This window comes from Athene noctua, chromosome 15, assembly GCF_965140245.1.
Source record: "Athene noctua chromosome 15, bAthNoc1.hap1.1, whole genome shotgun sequence".
NCBI lineage: Eukaryota > Metazoa > Chordata > Aves > Strigiformes > Strigidae > Athene > Athene noctua.
The window spans coordinates 2,441,077-2,465,567 of record NC_134051.1 but is presented as its reverse complement, the minus strand read 5'-3'; the positions used below and the strand labels follow the sequence as shown (position 1 = coordinate 2,465,567).

The 24,491-nt window shown below is 55.2% G+C and overlaps 1 protein-coding gene across 1 annotated transcript in view; it reads right to left on the bottom strand.

Annotated features, from left to right (window-relative positions):
* Positions 1–24,491, bottom strand: part of ABCA3 (ATP binding cassette subfamily A member 3) — a 33,520-nt gene that overhangs the window by 3,888 nt on the left and 5,141 nt on the right. Inside the window, exons 2-30 of the mRNA XM_074919776.1 lie at positions 24,365–24,460; positions 19,372–19,636; positions 18,684–18,811; positions 18,427–18,592; positions 16,766–17,025; positions 15,911–16,027; positions 15,210–15,330; positions 14,470–14,643; positions 13,628–13,809; positions 12,281–12,427; positions 11,774–11,903; positions 10,852–11,006; positions 9,837–9,992; positions 9,294–9,504; positions 8,846–8,996; positions 8,219–8,317; positions 7,834–8,026; positions 6,658–6,961; positions 6,045–6,318; positions 5,244–5,448; positions 4,539–4,758; positions 4,133–4,291; positions 3,426–3,598; positions 3,004–3,138; positions 2,680–2,874; positions 1,592–1,779; positions 1,322–1,492; positions 879–1,066; positions 698–771 (exon numbers count right to left, since the gene is read on the bottom strand). Of these exons, the coding sequence (XP_074775877.1) occupies positions 698–771; positions 879–1,066; positions 1,322–1,492; positions 1,592–1,779; positions 2,680–2,874; positions 3,004–3,138; positions 3,426–3,598; positions 4,133–4,291; positions 4,539–4,758; positions 5,244–5,448; positions 6,045–6,318; positions 6,658–6,961; positions 7,834–8,026; positions 8,219–8,317; positions 8,846–8,996; positions 9,294–9,504; positions 9,837–9,992; positions 10,852–11,006; positions 11,774–11,903; positions 12,281–12,427; positions 13,628–13,809; positions 14,470–14,643; positions 15,210–15,330; positions 15,911–16,027; positions 16,766–17,025; positions 18,427–18,592; positions 18,684–18,811; positions 19,372–19,636; positions 24,365–24,418 (4,995 nt within the window). The 5' untranslated portion in view covers positions 24,419–24,460. The remainder of the gene's footprint in view (positions 1–697; positions 772–878; positions 1,067–1,321; positions 1,493–1,591; positions 1,780–2,679; positions 2,875–3,003; positions 3,139–3,425; positions 3,599–4,132; positions 4,292–4,538; positions 4,759–5,243; positions 5,449–6,044; positions 6,319–6,657; positions 6,962–7,833; positions 8,027–8,218; positions 8,318–8,845; positions 8,997–9,293; positions 9,505–9,836; positions 9,993–10,851; positions 11,007–11,773; positions 11,904–12,280; positions 12,428–13,627; positions 13,810–14,469; positions 14,644–15,209; positions 15,331–15,910; positions 16,028–16,765; positions 17,026–18,426; positions 18,593–18,683; positions 18,812–19,371; positions 19,637–24,364; positions 24,461–24,491) is intronic.

The window sequence follows — 24,491 nt, the reverse complement described above, 5'->3', positions numbered from 1 at the left end:
GTATACATAGTTATATATATAGTATATACAGCTAGTTATATACTCTCTCTGTGTTTTTGTGTATGTATCCCTGGGCTGGAATCCAAGAGGGTCTGTGTCTCGGTGAAGCCGATGCCCGTAGCCCGCGGTGGGCAGGAGCAGGAGCCGGGGTGCGAGGCGGTTCCTCAGGCCAAGGCGCAGCAGCGGGGAGCAGGGGTGCTGCTGGGTCGATGCTGTGTCCCCCAGTGCCATGTCCCCAGCAGGGAGATGGGGGGGTAGGAAGGGTGTGACTACCAAACACCAAACTTCCAGCACTCTCCAGAGACTTCATGAAATATTCTGAGACATAAAATGAGCTCGTGCTCCCCAGGGAGACCCCCCTTTCTCTCTGCAGGGTTGCAGTCAGGGGCAGCCAGTTTGGGGGTGGAAGGGAGCAGTCCCAGCTCAGCACACACAGTGTGTCCTGGGTGCTGGCACACTGACCATACATGCTGCTGACCTGTTTGCACTAGGAGGTGGGAAAGGGCCAGGGAGAAAACACACTTGATAATTATTTTTTTTATAAATCACCTGGATTTGGGACAAAGAGTGGCTCTGGAAGAAAAGGATGAGCTGAGTGTGAAAGCAAAGCATCAAGAACATGTGAAGGAGCAGGAATGGTGCTGTCCCTCCAGCCTCCTCCTGCAGAGGGGTGGGACAGGCTCCAGCACCCCCTTACCTGTGCCCAGCTGAGGTTCTTGCTGGTCAAGTGATAGTGTACCATGCCCTGGTGCTCGTGTTTCAGGACACTACCTGGGAGAGACAAGCAAGGAGAGGCTCAGAGTTAAGAAACTCGCTGAAGCCGAGGAGCAGCATCCTGCCCTCCCCTGAAGGGCATCCGCCCCAGCAGCTCACAGTACCTGGGAAAGTCTTCTCCACGAAGGCCTTGAAGGCCTGCAGCTCACCCTCCTCTTCACTCCGTGTTTTGGCCAGCAAGGTGTAGCCACTGCCAAACTTGCTTTTCAGGTGCTGGGGGCTGCCCAGGCACTTGAACTGCCCGTTCACCATGATGGCCAGCCGCGTGCACAGGGCCTCGCACTCCTCCATGCTGCAGGACAGAAGAGGGCTTGTTCAGCAGGGCAGGAGCACCGAGGCAGAACAGCAGAAGCTTCTGGGAAGGGACTGCACGTGGATTCCCTCCTCTGGGCTTCGGAGGAGGGAGGTTTGGGTAAAGCCAGCCACTGCTGGCCGCAGGCAATGCCCAACCACCAGGCTTTGGAGGTGGGTCCCACCCCTTGAACCCCATCACCCTCCTGGCCACTCCTCGATCTCTCATGCCAAGTCCTGCCCGGACAAGTGTTACCTGTGGGAGGTGAAGATGATGGATTTGCCACACTCCCGTGTCCGTGTCACTGCGTCCCAGAGCAAACGCCGGGCCACAGGGTCCATGCCAGTGGAGGGCTCATCCAGGAAGATGACGGGGGGACCACCAATGAGGGCAATGCCAGCGCTCAGCTTCCGCTTGTTACCGCCGCTGCAGGAGGAGATGGGGACAGAGACCCGATATGAGCAAAGCGAGAGCCCCATGAGACAAGGGGCAGAGTGCATGGGGTGTCTCCATGTTTCCTCTCACCTGTAGGTCCTCACAAGCTTGTCGGCGTGGGGCTCCAGGAGCAGCCCTCTCAGCATGTTCTCCACACAGCTGCCGATGTAGCGCTCGGGGATGCCCCGCAGCCGGGCGTACATGCTCAGGGTCTCACGGCCCGTCATGTGGTCCAGGAGGGCATCAAACTGTGGGCAGTAGCCGATCCGCTGCTGGACCTTGGGGCAAGAGGAACCCAATGGGGATTAGCTCAGAGGCAGGTCTCTGCAAGGAGGTGTCCAAGCCAGAAGGTGCCTTGGCACCCACAGGGCTTTGTTGCACCTCTGAGAGGTTTTTGCTCAAAGAAATGGGGACTGAGGTGCTGCTCCGAAACTGCAGGTGAAACAAGAGGGAAATTCCCTGACTTCTGGAGCAGTCGGTCAGGCAGGGATGGACAGAGGCACCGCACCTTGGGATGGCAACTGCATGGCCTCACGCTGCGTTTCCCAAGCTGGTTCCTCATTGTGAGGGGCCATTTTAGGTGGCCCAGGCTCTCAGGAGAAGGAAAGTGCTGGAGGGTCTGTACCTTTCCCATATCCGTCTCCTCTGGGGACAAGAGCCCACCAGAAGGCAAAGCGCCAGGGGAGGAAGCAAGCAGGGCCATGCTTTCAGGGAAGACCCTCCCCATATGCTCTTTGCCTGACATTGTCTGGGGTTGACAGTGGTAGAGGTATCCAGGAATTGAACTGAAAGCCTGAACCCTGTTCATCTATTGCTTTTCCAAAGGGAGTGGGCAATTCTCAGGAAGGAGACCTCTAGCAGGGCTCTGGAAAGGTTTGATCCATTTGTTTTAGAGAGACCATCATCTAACTGTGATCACTAACTCACACTTTTCACATTTCCAACTATGGAGCTAAACCCCTTGATGAAGGGTTTGCCACCCGTGCAAGGTTTAGCTTCCATTTGTTTCACATCCCAGCGGAGAGGGGACTGCTTCCACGTGGCCAGGTAACAGAAAGCTGGACCAGAAAAGGATATTACCTCAACCCCTGGCAACTGCAACTGTGTCCTCCTTGGAGGCACTTGCAAGGTGGATGCAGGACTGTCATGCTATCCTCCGCCCCCACAGCCCTCGGTACCTTTTTGATGTTGGCCAGAATGCTGTGGCCATCCACAAAGGCATCCCCCGATGTGATGCTCTCATCACCAGTCAGCATCTTGAAGGTGGTGGTTTTTCCCGCTCCATTGAAGCCAAGAAGACCAAAGCATTCCCCTTTGCTGACTGCCAAGGAGATCCTGTCCACCGCCAGCAGGGATTCCCGGCTGTCATAGACCTGGTGGACCCACACAAGCCACGTGTCACTGCCCGATGGCACAGCAAGGCAAGCGTGGCTTTACCAGCCCCGTGAGGACCATGGCTCAGCTGGCAGCAGGATGCTCAGGAAGGGCCATGCTCTCCTCACCTTGGTGAGCTCCTTAATGACCAGAGGGCTACTGAGCGATGACAGCAGTTCTGGTGGTGACTCCAAAACCTTCTTCCTCTCATCTGCCACATCCCGGTCCTCTGGCAGCACTGACACCCTGTTCAGCAACGCCACCTAAACATGGGGGAGAAAAAAATACTCTTTGCCACCTGGCTGCTGTGGGACAAATTGGTGCCTCCAGCATCCCCAACCCGGGCAGGATCCATCCCCTTGATCCTGGGGACACCTCACTCCCTTTGCCAACCCATACACTCAACAGGATCGGCCCCTCCAAGCAACCTGCTCCAGGGATGCTCCCTAGGAAGATGATTTAGGTGAAGAGGGCCTGTCTCTAGCTCAAGGGACTCCTGGGCTTGACTTGGAGGGCACCTTACTTTTCCCTCCCACATGCTTCAGCTCACCCATTTTCGCCGCCTGCAGATGCCACAGACCAAAGTTCTCAGTCTCCAGAGAAGGTTTGTCTCAATGAGGAAAAGGAGGAAGAGGAAGGAGAAACCCTGGACGGCCAAGGAAGTCAGGTATCGTCCAATCCCCGGCGTCTCCCAGGAAAAGTAGTTCATCTGATAACTGATATCTGAGCAGAGACGGAACAAAAATCAAGACTTGGATTAATCCACACACTGGGGAGGAGCAGATAAGCTCCAGAGAAAGCTGTGAGCCCAAAGCTTTGCCAGGCTTGTCTCCATCCCAGCCCACGCTGGCTCTGTGCCCAACAGCTCTTTCCAACGCTCATCACCATCCCAGCCCACACTGGGCTCCCTGCCCACAGCTCTTTCCAACGCTTCCCACAAGAGGATTCAGGTCTGGAGGGGATCTGGCAGAAAATGCCCAGGGGAGGCATGCAGAGGAAATCAAGTCACTCTTTGGAACTGGGATTGTCTAGGAAACTTTCTCTAGCCCAGATTTTCCTCCAAATCATTGGTAAGGAAAAGATTCCTCGATCACCTCTGTGTCAAACACTACCCAGTTTTTGCTTTAAAATGGTACCTGGAGCTATGGCTAGGTTGAGTTAAAGGACCCAGCTCCACCACCCGCCCCACAGAGATCTGGGGTGTGGCTACAGTGGGATGGCCAGGGTGGGCAGGTGAGGACCACCACAGCGACTCACTGAATGCCTTGCAGATGAAGATGGCTTCAACAGAGGAGGTACAAAACTGAATAAACTCATAGTTCTGGTAGAAGTCACTGATGCATTGGCCCAAGCAGTAATTGGGTAAGACAAGAAAGACTTTATCCAGGGTTTTGGAGAGGTCCACCAAGCCCAGCTCTGAAAGAGGAGCACAAGAGGATCAAGAGATTGAAGTTAGGTGGTTTTAGAGAAAGTGCTTGATACTTTTCATGTTCAGAAAGAAAACTAACAAATTTTGACACATTTAATGGACCGTCCTAGGGTTTTTTTGCTAGTGTAGGACAGCCCTGTGGTGAAAAAGTCCCCACGGGGGCTGGACCTTCTGGTGCCAGCAGGGTGCAGGGCCGGGCAGAGGGCCGGGCAGGCCCAGAGGGCAGCGACCCACCTGGGATGCTCATGATGGTGACCGCGAGGAAGGTGGCAGTGCCTGAGAGGATATTGAAGATGGTGAGACGGGTGTAGGCTGTGGCTGCCACTGAGAAGAAGAAGCTGAGGAGGTACATGAGGGGGATGATGGCCCAGCCATAAAGGAGGAAGATCAGCATCACATCAACGAGGTGGCTGTCTTGGGTGAAGGCTTGCACATCAAAGGCTTGGAATATCACCTGGGGCACAGCAATGTGAGGAGAAGGCACGTTTGTCTTGACCTCAAGCGATGTCTCCTTGTCTCAACAGCCCAGGCAGCAAGGTAATAGCAGCATCACACTGACCCAGATTGCCCCTCACAGATGGTTCCTACCAGCAGCCCACGCCTGTCCGTGAGGGAAGCCCTCCTTCTGCAGACTGGGATGCAGAAGGGCAGATCTGGGGAATCCTCCTCCATGCTCCCATGTCTTTGAGATTTTCTAGTGCCCATACCCAAGTGTTCAGGTGCCAGAGGCTGCAGTCAACTGACCCAGCTGGTTGGTTATGGCCCAGCTCCCAGCAGGACCACGGGACAGCTTTCTTGCTGGTCCTTTCTATTAACTGGGACAATGCCAGTAGCCTCATCCTGCACTCACACACATCCCAGCTCTCCCCCAGGAGCAGCACCAAGAGCTCCTACCCAAGGGGAGGACTGAAGGGTATCACGGTACTAGGGGTGACTCACCAGCATCAGAGCACAAGGGATGAGGAAGTTGATGATGTCCCAGAGGAGGGCAGACAGCCAGAAGTTGACCACGTAGACGCCACTGACAAACTGGACATGCTTGGCTTTGATGGCCCGCTCGCTGACCAGCAGCAGAGCGAAGGTGCTGGCGAGCGAGGCCATGCCGTACAGCAAGTTGATGGCAATGGCAAACCCCGTCTGGCCTCTGCGGGGAGAGCAGTGGGGCAGGTTAGGACAGGGACAGCTTGACAAACCAATGCAGAGGCTACGTGGAGACATCACACCCACACCGTGCTTCTTGTGGAGGCTATGCTCACCCAGCAAGCCAGCATGCAGGAGAAACACCTCCCAATAAAAGCATACCTCAGTAAGATGAGCATCTCCCATGCACAGCTCACCTAGCACACCACAGACCTCCACCCTGCCTTTGCAAGGTCCCATGCATGTCCCCTCTGGTACAGGTGAGATTCAGAGACCCTGGATGCAGGATTTCATGAAGTGTATGGCCATACAGCCCCCTCTGCTCTGAGCGCCTGAGGAAAACCAACCCCAGCCAGCATCTAGAGGGGAATACTCAACCACTGAGGTATGTGCATGGGGTGATGTGGCTGCCAGGCTCAGGAAGGTAAGTCATTTACACAGCTTTGCTCTCCTGACCTCCCGAGTACAATCACAGCCATGTTTGGTTCTGAGAAGCTCCAGCCTGGCTCCTCCACTGATGCCAGTATAACCAAGCCAATCTGCACCCATGGAAGTCACGAGCCCTAGCAGGAAAGCAAGGGCCTGTGCCATCAGACGTACTCCATGAGCTGGTCTTTGGCCTTCTCGGTGATGTTGCGGGGCTGAGGGTAGTTGGTGACGGTGATGGAGGCATTGGGGCCCGCCAGTACCCTGAAGACAGCGTTGTCAGCCAGCATAAGGGCTGTGGCCGGGGAGTGATAGGCCTGGTTGTTGAAGAGCGCAGTGACCACCGTGTGGTTCCTAGCTCCTTCGAAGGAGGCAGCTGCAATGTAGTGCTCGTTGAAGGCTCCTCCTTCCTTGGAGGCTCTTGAGATGAGGTACTCCTCCAGGCCACCTGCCAAACACCACAGCTGTTATGAGCAGGCTCCATCACAGAAAAGCTAACTGGGGCCAACTGGATGAGACCCCAAGCAGCCCCAGCCTTGGTGGCCCAGCCTAGCCCCGATGATGGCCGTAAATGCAGGATTATGGAGAACACAGCTCTGCTTAGGTGAGGAGGGGTCCTGCCAACTGCAGGACTCTCCCATGCAGGGGAGGATACAAGGGGACACTTCAGATACGCCGCAGCTGGGACCTGAGCCACCCACACCCAGGGCCCTGGCAAGAGAAGCCCGTGGCTCCTGCATACACTGCCAGCCATCGCCCTCTCCACGGGTGCTCCATGAACCCTCACCCAGCACCTCCAGCGGTGACTGACGCTGGGCATCCAGCAGCTCCACGTACTGCTCTGCCAGCCTCTGCGACAGGCCTGAGGCAGCCGAGACGCAGAAAGGTACGACGGTCTGGCCATAGGGCTCCAGCGTCAGCCTCAGCAGGGAGGAGTCCCTGGGTCCCGGGAAGGTCTTGGCCACGATGAGGGCAAAGGCAGTGAAGATCAGAGGCACGAGGAACTGCGCTGCCACCATCTTCCAGTTGCGCCAGCTGTACATGGCTCGCTTCATGAACATGGCGTAGAACTGCTGGCAGCACAGGTAGAACTGGGAGGGGAGAAGTCGGGTCAGTGCAAGCCCTGCCAGCTGCAGACAGCCCTGCTGCCACATCACCCCACACAGCTTACACGGGGAACAACCCCACAACCACCTCCCCAGCCTGCACATAGCCCGTGAGCCCGCAGCAGAGCCTACTCTCCAGCCAAGCCTGTAAAGGGATTAGAAGGGCAGCTGCTTGACTCCAGCACAGCAGGTCAGGCCATCAAACTCCACGACTTTCCCAACGGGACGCAGTCCCTTTGGGATCTCAGATGTTAAAAGCAGCTATAGCCATAACCTTTACCTTCCCCCACCTCTCTGCATTTGAGGTTCCCAAACAGGATTACTGCAACACAACTGCCTGCCAAAGCGACTGGGCTGAGAGGCCTGGGAGCTCCCAGCCCTGTCTCTGCAAGCACCTTTGATTTTTCAACCCATAAACATCTTCCTCCTCTTCTGCCTTTGCGACATGCCCTTGAGAAGCACAGGGAAATTCATCACAGGCTCATAGGCAGCAGGCCATGAAGGGCTGCCAGCGATCTGAAACACAAGCCTAGCAAAGGAAGGAAGATGTTTTTTCTCATCTCCTTGCTGGAAATTCCAAGTGATGTAGCAAGGGCAGGTGAAAACCACTTTAGATCACCTAGGACACCTTCAAAAGTACCTCTGTAGACCCAAGATTAACACGAAGAGGATGGCACTGACCAACCCCAGCAACCCTAAAAATAATTTGCTCTTAAGATGCAGATTCCAGTTTGATCTTCCAAACCACACACAACAAGACCAACCATAGGGGAGGCTCCACCTGGTAACCCTGCTCCAAAAACCCCCTTCACATGCTCTCTCCCTGCTCCTGCTGCACCAACGCCCCCAGCACTCACCCCGGTGTTGAGCTTGATGCTGGAGCAGTCCTCCGTAATGAGTGCCCCGCTGTCGTCCGTCATATCCGTCATCCCGCTCAGGCTGCTGGAGTCATCCATGGCCCAGTCGTTGGAGCGTCTCTCGTGCTGGTACTGGAGAGCAGGCAGCTGGATGGCCTGGATATCCATGCTGGAGTCCACCAGCTTCCCAACCCTGTGCCAGGATGGGGTGATGAAATACAGACCCAGACAGGATCAAGCTGTTCTGAGCTGGGGAAGCCAAACCCAAGAAACAAAACCCAGCACGTGGCCAGAGAGCTGTGCAGGACACCACTGTCACCAAAGCACACGGGGACTGGTCATCTGCAGATGACACCCCAGCGGGGGCAGCCATCCCCCCACCTACCTCAGGAAGACTTCCTCCATGGTGGTGACCGAGGCGCCGTAGCTGGCGATGCCCAGCTCCTCCCGCTTCTGCTCCAGCTCCGTGAACAGGGCTTCAAACCTGAAGGGGGAAGCGATGCGTTAGACACTGACCCTCAGGACAGGGGGTACTCAGAGGTTAAGACCACCTGGGCATCAGTCCTGCAGCTGTTTTGGGTCCTGCAGCCAGCTCTGGGGCTGCCTGAAGCACTAGGCACCCTCCTCTCCCCAGAAGCAGCTTTTGGGCTCCATCTTTTGCTCTTTCTTGCCACAGGCAGCCTCAGCCAATATCAAATATTTGGTTTTGGAGCCAGACCAGCCTGCCTCATTTGTGCCACCCTCCACACTGCAGCCATCACCAGCAACCAGTGCTGTCCCATGCAGCTGCTGCACAGGCAGTGACATGGTGGGCACAGGGGCACAAGAGCAATGCACCAGCAGACGTAGGGCAGGACGGCAGCGAAGGGAGGAACCAAACCCCGTTTTCTAAGACCAATGCTGATGCAGAGCAGGTTCCCTTTCCAGCAAGCCCGTGAGAATAGTGTGTGCCCTGGTGTGTGCAGATGAGGGAATCCACCTGGGGAGGGCAAGCAGAGGATGATGCTGTTACCTGTGTGTGCTCTCCTTGGGCAGGATGAAGGAAAGCTCGGCCCCGGCGTTGCTCTCCATGGTGGCATTGGGCACATAGTGACAGATGAGGCGGGAGATCTCCCCCAGGTTACAGTAGGGCTCCTTCACCATCACCATGTGATATCCTGCCCCTGGGTAGAGCCACAAGAGAGGGAGAGGAGGGTAAATTGTAGCCCAGCCTGGCCCTGGGGTGCTGGAGCAGAAAGGGATGCTAAGACACTGCAGAACATTGATGGCTTTGCCTGGGCTATGGACACAGTGCAGGAGCAAGTGTGGGGATGGGCCTCAGAAGAGGCAGAACAGCACAACAGGGAGCAAGCACCCATCAGACAAGGAGCAATGGGTTCCCTTCCTTGCTCTATATCCCACTCTTGCTCCTCCCTGGCAAGTAGGAGACATCAAGCATGGCCTGCCTGCTCCTGCCTTACCATATTTACGCTTGAGAAAGAGCGAGGAGCCGCAGCACTGCAGCTCGCCCTTGGCCATGATGGCTATGCGGTCCCCCAGCAGATCAGCCTCATCCATGAAGTGGGTGGTCAGCAGGATGGTGCGGTTGCTTCTCTGCTGCTGCAGGAGGTCCCACGTGGCCCTACGAGAGGCTGGGTCCATCCCTGATGTCGGCTCATCCAGCATCACCACCTGCACACGAGAGATGGGTGTTGGTCAAAAAGGGTTGGTAGAGGCACAGCAGTGCAAGAGGGGGCAACCCCAGGGCCCAGAAGGAGTCTTGACCTCGCAGGCGATGATCTTTTGCATGGGGGAGCAGTTACCAGGCAGCAGAGCTGCACTGCAGCCTCAGGGCATTGTCCTCAGAGTTGTTCCATTTTGTGGGGGTGCTCCTGCCCCCTTGTCACTGTCCTTGTGTCTCCCACTGGCTCACCACAGGTGAGGAACAACTTCAGAGACACTAGAATGACCCACACTGGGCCCAGGGAGAAAGGTTCGAGGTGAGCCCCGCTGAAGACACTTGCCTTGGAGTCCCCAATGAGGGCGATGCCAATGGAGAGCTTGCGCTTCATGCCCCCGGAGAGCGCCTTGGTCAGAGAGCGGCGCTTGTCCTCCAGGTTGAGGATCCTCAGGATGTGGTTGATCTCCTCGGGGCACTTGGAGGGTGGGTACCCCTTCAGCTGCCAGACAGGGGGAAGGGAAGAGTAAGTGAATCTGGCAAAGACTCTTCCCACCACATCAGCCACTGGCTGCTAAAGCACACCACACTCCCTCTCCCACACCCAGACAGGAAAGCAGGGAAGCATGAGATGGAGCCCTGCCCAACCCTAAAGGAGCTGCCACACCTGGTGGGGGGGTTCCTGCAGAGCCAGGCTGCCTGCGACCCTCTACTCCCCCATCAACCAAGCAGGGAGCTCCTGCCTGCAAATGAAGTGGACAGAGGAGGCAAGGGCTTCTTCTGCTTATCACAGAATCACAGATGGGGTTGGAAGGGACCTTGAAAGGTCTAGTCCAGTCCCTCCCCTGCAGTGGGCAGGGACATCTTCAGCGAGATCAGGTCACTCAGAGCCCCATCCAACCTGGCCTTGAATGCTTCCAGGGATGGGGCATCTACCACCTCTCTGGGCAACCTGCTCCAGCACCTCACCACCCTCACTGTAAAAAATATCTTCCGTATATATTGTCTGAATTTACCCTCTTTTAGTTTAAAACCATTGGGCCTTGTTCTGTCACTACAGGCCCTGCTAAACAGTCTGTCCCCACCTTTCTTATAAGCCCCCTTTTAAGTATTGAAAGACTGCAGCGAGGTCTCCCTGCAGCTTTCTCTTCTCCAGGCTAAACAACCCCAACTCCCTCAGCCTGTTCTCACAGGAGACATGTTCCACCCTCTGATCACTTTTGTGACCCTCCTCCGGACCCACTTGATGGATCTCACCAAGCTTTCCCAGCCTTAGGAAGGCATAGGATGGCTGCAGGGTGCCTCCCCCAGGGCTGGCTCTTGGGGAGCCCAGCAGCGCTCCCCCCATGCCCCATGCTCACCCCTGCATAGAAGTGGAGGTGCTCTTCCACTGTCATGTTGTCGAAGAGGACGTCGTGCTGGGGACACAGGCCCAGGCTGCGGCGGATCAGGACCATGTCCTGGGAGATCTCGTAGCCGTTGATGTACGCCTGCCCGCTCGTTGGAGAGTGCAGACCTGGGAGGAGCGAGATGCAGTGGCCTCGGCTCAGGGCTGAGGATAACCCTGAGCGGCAGAGAGCTGACAGAAAGGTGGGGGTCCTGCCAAGCACCCCCCCACACGCAGCTCTCTGTCAAAAGCTGGAGTAAGCCAGCCTCTTGCTCAAGGGGCACGGCAGATTTCTCCTCCTGCCCACAGGGTGGGCTGCATGGCATCCGTAGGTGGGAGGTGGACCTGGCAGTGCTGCCAGAGCAGGCAGGCAAGCCTGGGTCTCAGCCTGGCAGAGGTCCAGGCAAGCCCAGGGAAAGTCCCGTGAGCAGCCTGGGCTGGCAGGAACAGCACAGGGTGACAGAGAACAGGGAAGGACCATCAAAGGTCACCATGTCCACCATGCCAGAACTGGCTGCCCAGAGCTCAGCAACTCAAGAATGATGAAGATCAGTTCTTGGCCCATGCCCTCTCTGCCTTATCATGACAAAGCCTACAGAGACTCATCCTACAGCAGATCCTTTCTGTTCTCAGGGCTCTCCAACACAGACGGGCTGTCATTTCCCCCACTGGCTGATCCCTCTCGTGGAGGGCTGAGCACAGACCCCCACCCTCCCTCCATCTCCCCAGGCAGTGATGTGCCTCTCGCTATCCTGGCATTCCCGGCCAACAGCTCAGTGAACCAAAGGTGTTCCACAGAAGAGAAAAACCCTTCCCAACCTCAGAGATGGGGTTCAGCAAATCTGCAAGTCAAGCCCACAGCCCATGCCAGCCCCACAGCAGGATGCAGCTCCCACCTGTGAGCATTGACAGAGTGGTGGTCTTCCCAGCACCGTTGTGTCCCAAGAGGACTGTGATCTGCCCTTCATACATGTTCACCGTTAAGTCCTTGACTGCCTCTTTCATCTTGTTTCCCACTTTGAAGACCTGCGGAGATCACATTAACAAGTTGACGGTTGATGCTGCACTCGAGGCAAGTGCTCAGATCTGCCCCCTCTGCTCCACCCGGCAGTCAAAGCCCACAATGCTCACATGGTGCTGGCATTAGACAACAGGTTTAATTCACATTAAATTCAGATGTCAACAGGTTAAACACAGATGTCACCACACCTGTAAGTACCTAACACTTCAGACCACAACAAAATGCAGCTGGCTCTGGGGAAGAGCCTCACCTGCCTTACAGCAGCCAAGCAGCACAGCCCTAGGCCACAAAGGCAGCGAAATTATAAGGCAGCTGCCTGCAGGCAGCAGGTTTTACAAAAACAACATTATGATGTGTTTGTGCTGTGCTGTGCAGTTGGTACCTTGGAAAGGTGCTTTATTTTGATTCCTGACACGAGGTCGGCTGGTTCCTCCTCAATGTACTGGCTCTTCAGAGCTTTCTCAGGGTCCTCCTCCTCCTCCTTCTCTTTTCCAACGACAGTCCTGGGGCGTCCGCACCAGTACGAGGGCTGATGGAAGAAAGGAGAGAGAGAAAATCTCAGGCACAGGCAGACACCACCTCTTCTCCCCAGCTTTGGCCACCCTCCTCCTCCATGGAGATGCCTTCCAGGGATCTCCAAGACCATGCTCCTTTGGCCTGCGAATTGCCAACTAGCATGTCTTCGGCAGGCAGGTCAGACAGAGGATACAGCTGCTTCTCCTGCTCTGCTGCCTTTCCCCTGGTTCTCCCTTAGAGCAGGATCACCTGTGATTACACAGGCAGCTTTTCTCCATCTTCATTTCCATGGAAAAGGTCAGTACTTTGATGAGAAGCAAAACAGCTCAGGCAGAAGCATCGTGAACAGGAAAGCCCGGGCAATGGATGCTCAACCCCTCCAAAAACCCTAACGTAAGCTAAAAACAAAAAGATTGGGGTCCAGCTGCTGCAATTACAGCGTTTTTTTGACCTGGCTGTCTAGGAATGAAAAGAAGTGTTCAGGACCTTAAATGCCTGTGGAAATAACAATTCAACAACTCCTGGATGCAAAATCAGCAGCCTGCTGTGGCTTTTGGCTGACAGTATCTCCACTACACTAGTCTAGCTGCGAGAAGGAGCGAGATGCTGGAGTGAAACCATGCTGCAATAAGGAATTTAGAGGGGAGGTGGAAAAACCTTCCGATCAAATAACAAGGAATACATCCACAGGATCAAAATTGATTGTGTCATTGTGGCTTAATGAGCCAGCTGAGCTGCAGTAACCACCTCAGCTACAGCCACTGAAAATGATGCCAAGCATTTGACTTGGCAGAGCGAGGGCAGCTCAGCTGACAGGGTGACAGTCACCACTCGTCCCCTGACACCAGCACGTGGGGGCTGGCAGCAGGACACAGATCACCCAGGTCCCAGATGGCAGCGCTCGGGGAGTTTCAAATGACTGGATCTGGTTGCTCACACCTGGGGCTTCTCTCCGATGCCTTCACCCAGGCATGGAGATATTTAACAACAGTCTGCATGCCAAGAAGTGTCGGGACAAAGATCTAAAACCAAGACCTTCATATTCAGTAAAAAAATACAGTTGCATCAGCCTTTACTGAGGACATGTTGCAGACCCCTTGATTTTGGAGGCCAGATGTCTATTAGCCTAGCCCACTGCATAGCACAGAAGCGGGGACCATCCCCGAGCGAGGCCCATCAAGGCTGCTGGAAGGGGTGTGTAAGCAGTGCTCACCGTCAAGAAGAAGTACCACGGCTGAGGCACGCCGTACTCCCCTGGAAAGACGGCCTCCACGTACCAGGCCACCACGCCGTACAGCGCCGAGTCCAGGAGCAGCATCCCCAGCACTTGGGCTAAGGTGAAGTTGTCATCTACACTGACGGGCTTCATCAGGTCCCTCCACTGAATGCCAGTCCCTGCAATGCACACGGGGCACTACCTACCTCTGCATCCCCAGGACAAAGCGTTCTCCAAGACTGTCAGTCAGCATCCCCTGTCCTCGTTCACCGCTTGGGAACAAGGAGCACATGCATGGCTCTACAATCCCTTCCACAGACAGGCAGCAGAAACCACACTGACACCTCCAGGCTGCCCACCCCGTCATGTTTCTTCCATCACGTTCTCCACAACTGCTCGGGGAAGAAGCAATCTCTGCTCCAGCCATTGCCCCTCTTGTCACTGCAGCCACATTTTACCACCATCACTTCACAAAAGCATGGCCTCTGCTGGAATCAACAGCAAATTCTTATTAACTTAGAAATTAAAGACACAGATTGGGCAGGAGGACAGGCAGTGGATTCCCATCTGTTAAACCAGAATTCGTTTGGTAAAGTGATGATGGCATTGTGCACAGCCCAGACTGCCAGGGGCACAGGTTTGGAGGGGCAGAGCCCTAGTGCTGATACAACCTCCGGGAGCAACCAGCAATTAGCCCTTCTGCTCTCGTTAGGAGAAGGGAAGTGCTTCTCCCTGACACTTTTCCACCCTTCATACCACAGGCAAGCCAGTCCCAACCAAAAAAAACACCACAAGAAAAGGGCAGCCCCTCTCCCGAGGAACAGGAGGCACTTGCTCACCTTTTCCTTCAAACATGCCTATAAGCTGTGCCCCCATGGCCATGGCCACATTGGAGATGAGGCAGGACGCCAGCTTCTGGCTGTGGGACATCAGGTCGTAGCGGGGCGAGATAAAGAAGTAAGGGATGTAGGAGAAAAAGTAGAGGAAGCCGCCAGCGGCAGCTGCAACATTTGCTGCCAGCACAGAGAAAAGCAAAAGACAAGATGTCAATAATATGGTGATGCCATTGACTATTTCTCACCAGCTTTCCATCCAAGGAGAGTCAAGCCTTTCGCACAAAGCATGGTTACAGGGGGGCAGGAAGAGAATGTGCCCATGTCCCGTGGCAAGGCAGGAGCAGCACCGGACCCCAACCCTGTGGTGGGCAACTGCAGAAGCACCCTGACAACCCATCCTGGGGCCATCCCATCCTGGGGTCAAGCCAGTCAGATGAAGCCCTGATGCATGAGCTTGTCTGGTTCGGGAAGCGACAGTACACACATCCCTTTCCCGGGGGGAAAATGAAGCCAAAAAGGGAAAAAAGGCCCCCCCTCCACATGTCAAAGCAAGTTATCCAAAATAGAGCCCTGTGCAACCTCATGTAACTCTGGAGCTGGGCCTGCTCTGAGCAGGATGGACCGATAACCTCCAGAGCTGCCTCCCAACCAAAATTAACCACAGATTTTACAGCACAAGGCCCATAATGCCTCTCCAGCCCCACAGATCAACAATGCAAGGAGGCAGCTGGGGAGGGACTCACCTCTCGAGAAGAAGGTGCTCACCATGAAGTTGAAGGAGATAGAGGAGATGGAGAAGACGGCAAGGAAGGTGAACACCAGCGTGGGATCGCTGTTGGTGAGCACTGCTCCCTGTTCGCTCACCTGCCGAGAGAATCTGGTCACGCCAGAGCTGCTGGAGCCAGCCATGGCTGCAGGCATGTGTGGGCAGCTGAGACCTGACGTTCTCCATGGGTTAAAGACAAACTGAGAGATGGGTGAGAATGCCCAGGCCCTCCTAGACCACACCAGAGGGAGGAAATACAAGCTGCCCTCATGTGGGGCATGATGTGGGGTCTAAGAGGCAGGGGAAGCCTTGCTCAGCATCCAGGCAGCCACCTCCTGCTTCTCATGGTGTGGGTACAGGCAGAGGAGAGTTCGAGTCCCTCCAAGGGTGCACAGGGCTGTCGGAGCAGGATGGTCCTGCTCTGCATGGAGTGCCTGGGCCTCTCCGGTGCCCATGGGGTTCTCAACCCCCAGCTCCCTCCCAGAGAGGTCACCCCTACCATGAAAAACAGCTGTGGGGGGCAGCACTGTCCACCCAGCTCTGGAAAAGGCCAACTCAACTCCAGCCTCCCGTTACACACATGGAGTCCTGAGACACCAAAACAGTCCAGCCCAGAGGAGCTCTGTCATCCCTGTGCCTGGCCAGCACAGAGCTTCTGGCCTGGGGAAAGACACTCACCTTGACACAGAAGAGCACAGTGACGAAAAACACGGACACCAGGAGGAAGAGGAAGAACATGAGGAACCAGGCGCTCCAGTGCAACCAGTTGCTGAGCCCCATCATGTGCATGTACTCCTGCAGGGAGGTCAGGCCATCACCCAGGGCTGCACCCACACTTCCCGGGCACAGCCAGGGGGAAGCCCTGCTCAGGGTGGTGGTGGCTTTGCCCTGCAGCACTGGCGAGGGAGGTGGCAGCCCCAGGTCCCACCAAAGTGGTCCTGAGCAGTCTTCAGCATCGCATGGTGTCCCCCACCTCCCTGGACAGGGGCTGCCACTGCCACAGGAGAACATCTCTCCAGAGAGCTGACCTGAGCCCCAAACCACAGTAACTGAGTCCAGCAGGGCCAGCATGGCCACCTGGCAGCGGGCAGGACAGCCCCATGCCCGGGGGAAGCCAAGCCCTGCACACTTAGTCCTGCTGTCGCAACCTCGGCATCAGCTGAGCTCCAACCGCCCCCACAACACAACTCAGACACGTGGGTTTCTACATTCAAAAGACAAAAATCTTGCTTCCCACACACTGAACTCTTGAATCCACAAGTGTTGCCCTCTCTGCAAGCCACCTTCTAGCCCAAGAGAAACACCAGCCCTTCAGTCCAGCAGCCTTGGCTGCACAGCAAGGAGAGCCGAGCCTCATCTCGGTGGCAGGATTAGCGACATTCCTCCTTGGGGTTTGCTAATCTGCTGCCATCCCCAGCTCCTGCTGGCTGGCTCCACACCCAACAGGGATTTTGTTCCTCATTTAAAGGCAGCACCGGCTGGCAAACGCTACAGAGGGAGGGGAGCACCCAGATGTCCCACTGCTCACGTTACCTTTAGCTTCTTCTCCTTCTCGTGCACGACAGCCCGGACTATGTTGAGTGAGGTGTAGGTGAAGCTGAGCATGAGCAGCAAGGGCAGCTGGTTCTGGATGGCGAGGAGGAAGAGGTCGTTGACGTATGCCGGGTAGGGGAAGCGCTGCACCACCACCGTGATGTTCTCCAGCAGGCTGGTGGAGCTGGCGTTGGCGTGGTACTGCATGATGGCTCTGTCCACCGCATGCTGCACTGCCAGGAAACCTTCTCGGATGTAGCCTGCATGGCAAAAACAACATGGAGGAATAGAGACGCGTGCAGGTTTTGACAGAGGCATTGACAGGAGGAGAGAAACTGCCTTTGCAGGAGGGATTGCTTGGGAAGAACAACAAGGAACAAAAAAAGAGCTTGTAGGAAAAGCAAAATAAACATCACTGTTGACACACTCCTGCGGAGGGGCTCAAGAAGGACTTAAATCACAGCAATTTAAACCTTTCATAATCATCATTTAAGAGCAGCTGGTAGGAAAACTCAATTTAAACTGCAGTCGCCTTTCTGCAGGCACAGCTTTATTTTTGTAAGAGAGGAGATTCTCCATCATCATTAACCACCACCAATGTCACCGAGTTTGTATGTGGTCCCTTTTTTTGTAAACCAAGAGAATGTGTGATACTCTGCAGGTTTTGTTGAGGAAGAATATATCCCATAACTCACACACTTGGCTTAAATTTTTGTGCATTAGAAAACAGTGAAAGATTTTTAATTTTCAACTAGTTTATTTTTAGGTGGGATCTCTGCCACATGTTACTTGAATGGAAACTCAAATTCTGCTGACAAAGCCCCAAATGAGCATTTTGAAAGTTAGCTGCTTAAAATGACCTAGACAGAGAAGGAAAAGAGTAAGAATAAGAGATCGTGAACAATGTTTTATATTAACTAATTTACTAAAGAAACACTGTAGCGAGGGAATTGATCCAAGCTCCTGGTCACCCCGTCCTGCAGAACATTTGAACCAGCAGACACGGTGCTCTCGGGCTCGGGTTTATTTACACGGTGTGAGCAAAACCTGTTCACCCGCTTTCTCAGCCTCTCAATCTTTTCCTTGATATTGCTATTGAATGATGGAAGGAGGAAGCCAACTGAGGGAAATATTCCCTTTGCAGCCGCAGAGGAAGTTCCCAAAAAAGCAAGTGCTAAGCCAACGCCAGCTCTGGCAATGTCCCCACTGCCTCCTGCTCGGGCAGTGGTTTGGCTTTCCTTAAATACCTATGCTCAAACCACAGAATTGCTCTATTTACTTTTAAAGTATTTAAGCAGCATGATAAACACTGAGCAGCTGGGGCCCTGAAAAAAATTTTCCATTAAAAGTATAAAAAGAAAAAAAATAATTCACATAAGTAAAATTTATTCTTATCCAACTCTGCTCGGCAGAGGTACACAGAGGCCAGCAGTGCTCAAGAAGTCACAGCATAAAATGTAAATAAATACTATAAATAATTTAATAAATAATTCCAATTATAATCATAATTGATTAATAATTCAAAATTAATTTATTTTTAAAATATAACTCCATCTCAGATCCTCATTGAATCTCTCTAACGAGCTGAGCTGCTGTACAGAAAACGACACCTATCTCTTTGCTCGTGAAATAGCCCGTGGCAGAGGAGAAGTGGCCCTCACCTGGTGTCCCCCCATCAGCAAACTTGGCCTCCCGGGGCCCGGGCAGCTGGAAGAGTGGGAAGAGGTAGCTGGTGTGCCAGTCCCGGTCCAGGTTGGGGTTCAGCCCCGTCTGTTCGCTCCGTGGCGCGTTCCTCGGGCTGTACTTGAAGCGCAGCTCATAGCTGACCTGGAAGGAGCACACAGAGGGGGTTGCAGGCAGGACGTGAAGAAGCCAAGCCGGGAACACAGAGGGCAGGAGGAGCCCCGGCTCCGCTCACCTGGAGGGGCAGCGGGGCCGAGCTCTGCTGGAAGCGGTGCTTGAACACGACGGCGGCCAGCACGCTGCCCGAGCGGTTGTCTGACTTGACATACTCCTCAAAGTCCCGCTCTGAGGCAAAGCCCTGAGCTGCAGAGGGAGGAAAAAAAGAGATGCAGACACAGAGCACCGCAACTCCTCGTGGGCATCAGCTCAACCACCACCAAAAAGATGATTTTGGTCCAGGACAGGAGGGATGCGCTTCAGCCAGAGCTGGGAAACACCGCAGCTGTCAGACACGGGGTGTTTATATGGGACACTGCTGTACCCATCACACATGCAGATGATTCCTCCTCCTCGAGAGGAGACAGCTCTCCTTTCAGAGAAAATCCTAGCGTTATCTTCAGCTTGGAACATGAAGCGCTAAAATTTTCTGTGCAGTAACATTTCCAAAAATACTTTTTCTCAGGGAAGTGACAGTCACTTTCTTTAACTATTTTAGGGCAATATTTTTCTAGATGGAAACTGCAACAAAATGCAACCAAAAATCAAAACCAAAATCCTGTAGTTTTAGTGAAACAAAAATAAAACCATTGCCTTGAAGTTCTGAAAAAAAAGATGCATCTCAGGAACAGAGCATCAGGATGTATCAGAGCAGAAATTGGTACCAATTTCTGGTGTGGAAACTGCAGCCCCCGGCCCCTGCTCACCTCTGATGCTGATGGGTAAAGCTCTCTCCACCGCCTCGGCAATGCTCCTGACGGCGCTGCTGTTGGAGGGGACGTAAGCCAGCTCCCAGGGGTTGCTGGGGTGCCGGCGGTAGAAGAAGCCTGGCAGGTCATCCACAGACTCAGGGGGGTAGATGGTGGCATTGGGGTGGCTGATGGAGTGTACCCGGTGCCGCAGGGCTATCAGGATGGCGGCGAAGAGCAGTGGCAAGCAGATTTCTATGACTGTCACCAAGATCTGCCGTTTCTGCAGGAAAAAAGATATAAAAAAAATAAGATGTAAACACTGAAGGTAGATCAAACACAGCAACAGGGTTCAGGGCATGCAAATGCCACGTGGCAGAAGCATTCCTGCATTTCACAAGGTTTTACAACCTGGGTTTTTCCAGAGCCCAGGAACAACACTGTGCTGGTTCCCACATCCTTCAAGACTTTACAGCCAAGGTGTTCCCTACCCTAAACACCGCTCTGTCTCAAACTACCCTCCCTTTAGAGCCTTCCCCACCATGCTGCTGGGTTTGAATGAGCTGAGCTGGTCGTTTGCACTTTCCCTGGGCAATGGGGCTCTGCCCAGGAGCAGGCAGCACTCCGTGCTTGCCTAAACTACTCCTGCAGGCAATCGCAGCAATGTACCTCCTGCAAGGAGGGTCCGTGCCACGGGGACCAGTCGCTGCTGGGAGAACAAAGGGAACAACTTCTGCCAGAGCAGAACCACCTTACCCAACACTTTAAGTTGGGAGCTGAAACTACTGTAATTAAATGAAAGGCTGTGACGAGTAAGCAGTGGGGAGGTAAAGCAGAGAGCAGCAAAGCTACTGCAGCCAGTAATGTCTTTGCTGCTGAAGCTTAGGACAGGACACATCCCAGCCCAGGGTGGGACCTCACAGAGCCTCTGGCTAAAGGCATCGGTGTCCCTGCACAGCACCAAGAACATACCCACGAGCTCAGCCTCCACCCCAAGGCCTGCCTGCACTAAACACTGTGGCTTATTTATTTTTTTAACTGAGGTTCGAGCAACCAGACAATGAACTCGAGTCCAGTGAACGCACTCAGGCAACCAAGTCAGAGCACGACCCTCCAGTGGTTTCCCCCAGGGCTGCCTCTGCTGCAAACTTCCCACCAGCTAAGACCCGCCACAAACCCAGGCTAATTAACACCCAAGCCAAGTTAATTAGCAGTTAAAACTGCTCATGCCAGGGGAACTGGGGTCATCCCTAACCGCAGGGGCAGGGGGAGCAGCAGTCCTGACCAGCCCCATGCACACCCACGTGCCTGCAGTCCAACCCACCTGGGCTGTTTTCCTGCAGGTGCCAGCACATGCTGCTGACCGATGGATTTATGCTTTGTAAGATCCCTGCAAAGGCGGCACTTGCCTCCAAGGAAGGGAGCAGTGAGCACCAGGCTGCTCCCACTGCTGCATCACCCAGCTGGGGTGGGGATGGGAGAGGGAAGAAGGGCCCGGAGCTTGGCTGGGCACACCACATCCCACCGCGGGTCGGAGGGCAGGGCTCAGCCCCGTGCCTGCTGCAGGGGCAGCAGTCAGGCAGGTTTGGGTAGGAGAGGTGAAATCTGGACCTAGATGCCTTACTTCCTCCTGCAAACTGAGCTGCCTTCACCCAAGCCCAGCCCAGGCACAAGAGCAGCACAGCACATGCCAAACCTCACCGCAGCGACAGCTCACGAGACGTCCCGGCAGCAGCAGGGAGCGGCTCTGGGAGCAGGGACTCAGGGCTGCTCACTTGGGGCATGCACTCACAGCAGAAGCAGCAGCATTAACCTCCCCTGCAGGCTCTGGCTAAGATGGGCTTTACAAGACACAGGGGGTTTTCCACCCTCCCACTCAGGCAGGTTGAAAAGAGGAGCCACAACAGGCAAGAAGAGCACCAAGAGGTTTATTCTCACAACTTTGCTGCCTCAGCAATTGTTTTTTCTCTGGCAGCGCAGCCTCTCCCTGCCTTGTTAACTCACCTCCTGTCTGGCACCACGGCTGCCTGCACAGCCGTGCCCCAGCCTGGGCTGCAGCAGGGCTTTGCCGTGCCACCACAAACACGCCAGGTACCCAGAATCCCAGAATCATTTCAGTTGGAAAAGACCTTGAAGCTCCTCCAGTCCAACCATGAACCTTCACCCTGACTGCTCCCAACTCCACCAGATCCCTCAGCACTGGGTCAACCCGACTCTTCAACCCCTCCAGGGATGGGGACTCCCCCCCTGCCCTGGGCAGCCCATTCCAACACCCAACAGCCCCTTCTGCACAGAAATCCTTCCTCAGAGCCAGCCTGACCCTGCCCTGGGCAGCTTGAGGCCATTCCCTCTGGGCCTGGCTCTTGTTCCTTGGTTCAAAAGACTCATCCCCCCTCTCTGCACCCTCCTGTCAGGGAGTTGCAGAGGGCCAGGAGGTCTCCCCTCAGCCTCCTCTTCTCCAGACTGAACCCCCCCAGTTCCCCCAGCCACTCCCCAGCAGACCTGTGCTCCAGACCCTGCCCCAGCTCCGTTGCCCTTCTCTGGCCACGCTCGAGTCATTCAATGGCCTTTTTGGGGTGAGGGGCCCAAAACTGAACCCATTCATTGAGGGGCGGCCTCACCAGGGCCGAGTACAGGGGTCAGATCCCTTCCCTGTCCCTGCTGGCCACGCTATTGCTGACACAAGCCAGGATGCCATTGGCCTTCTTGGCCACCTGGGCACACTGCTGGCTTATTATCAATCCCCCCCAGGTCCCTCTCTGACCGGCAGCTCTCCAGCCACTCCTCCCCAAGCCTGTAGCGCTGCTGGGGGTTGTTGTGGCCCAAGGGCAGCCCCCGGCATTTGCCCTCAGTGAAACTCCCCCAGTTGGGCTCAGCCCATGGCTCCAGCCTGTCCAGGTCTCTCTGCAAAGCCTCCCTACCCTCGAGCAGATCAACACTCCCACCCAACTGGGTGTCGTCTGCAAACTGACTGAGGGTGCCCTCGATCCCCTCATCTAGATCATCAATAAAGATGTTAAACAGGAGTGGCCCCAAAACCCAGCCCTGCGGAACACCACTCGTGACCAAGCGTACGGGGCGAGCATGCTGCAGGCAGGGCACAGCTGTCAGGGCTCCTCTCCTGCCTGCACTGACCGCGTGCTGGAGGCAGCACCCCCACTGCCACAAAAGCTCCTTCAGCTCTGCAAACACCAAGCATTGAGCTGTGCTCAGTGGAGTTATACCTCCCAACCCTCTGCAGAACAAAAAAAGGGTTTATTTTTCAAATGAGGGTGGAAAGCAGCAACAAGTAGGGCAGGTTAAGGTGGGCACGGTCTCTGGTGGGGCAGGAACAGAGCCCTGAGCACAGACCAGCCCAGATCCCCAGGAAGGGCAGCAGCTGGGGTGAATTGGCTCTGGCCAGTTTGTCAGGAGGGGCCATGCAGCATCGCCCCGGCGCTCAGCACCCACTGCCAAAGCCAAAAACCCCTCGTTGGGCTTCCCCTGGGAAGAGCTGCCGGACCACAGGCAGGGACCAGTCGCTGCTGCAGCCAGCCCCAGGGGAAAAAGGAGCCTTTGCAAAGGCCATGCTCATAAAAGCAAATGTCTGATGGTCTTATAATGCAGCTCTAGCAGACCAGCTGCCTCCCACTGATTTACTACCGTATTAACCCCCTCTCAGTCTCCTGGGTTGTCTCCAGAGCAGTTGCCTGGCTCCCCACACTCGCAGGCTGACATTCATTTACCAGGGCAGGCTTTCACTGCTGCACAAGTCATTTAAGCTGCTGTATTTGAGGTGACGGGGACATTCATCCACAATCACCACCTCCTCCTGGCCAGGGCTGCCCCGGCTTTGAGCGAGCCACATGTCCCAGCATCCATATTCACACTGGGGTGATGATGGCTTGGGTGCTTGGCATTGTCATCAGGAGCAGACTTTTTGGTGGAGACTTGAGAGGAGCAAACACTCCAGGTTGTATTCTGGCATAGCAGATCTATGTCAGCCCGTGGCCTTGTAAAACAACAAGAGGTGCCCCTGCCCCAGAGCACACCCAGAAAATGATGCAATTTCCCCACAGAGGGGATCCGGGGGATTGTCCTGGGGTGTACAAGGGGGATTCACAGGACTGGCCAGCTTGCACACCCACAGAGCATGCTCCTGCCTGCAAATCAGACCTGCTGCCGGTCCCTTTGGTCACACCCTAGCCCTGCTGCCTGCTCCCTGCCCTGCCGGAAGGCCAGGCGCAGGCCGCCCAGCCAGCCCTTCCCTCTCCCTTTTGTTTATTTTTAAAGCAACATCGTGCTGATCCACAGAAGGGTAACTGAAAGTGTAAAGCCAGGCTGCGGCGATCTCTGCTCCCTCCTCTTCCGCCGCCCTCTGCCAGGCCTGGCTCCGGGTCCCAGCGGAGCCGCAGCATCCGCACGCTGCTTAAAGGCGCTGCAGCCTCGTCCAGTGGCGGGCGAGACGCTGCCAGTCAGCAGGGCAGAGAGGCCCCGAGTCCCGAAATCTCTCAACATTAGCCAGCTGCCACACAGAGACCTGGGCTGGGAGCAGATGCCAGGAGCATGGTTGTTTAATATTTTTAAGACCCTCAGAAGCTGCTTCTGAGGGCTGTAGAAAGTAACGGAGGAAAAGAAGCCTGGGTCCCAGGAGGTTTAGAGGCACTGTGGAGCAATCAGCACCTCCAGAGGTGGCTGTGTAACAAGATAGCTCAAGAAACCCACTGTGTGTGCGAGTTAGCTGGCCCCGCGAGAAGGGGGAGCTGAACTCCCGGCCGAACTGCAGGAGGGGAATGGCACAGCGTGCACTTGAGGGGACAGGGACAACTGAGCACGCAGCCCTGCCTGCAACTCACCAGCACAAAAGCAGGACAACACCACACCCACAAACACCCCCCCTAGTTTTCCTCCAGGAGATGCTCTGGGCCCGTGGTGAAGGTTTGCTGGAGAAGCAAGACCCATGGGCAGGCTCTGATGTCCCCACACTTAGTGGTCACAGAGGCAGCTCCCTGAGAGCACGGCATCAGCCTACCTGCAGGATATAATTCTTCCAGAGCAGCAGTCCAAACTGCCTGAGAACAACCATCCTTCCATCAGAAGGGGACTGCTGTCGCCGCTCCGCAGGACCCTGAAAGAGAGGAGAGAGCTGTGAAGGCCAA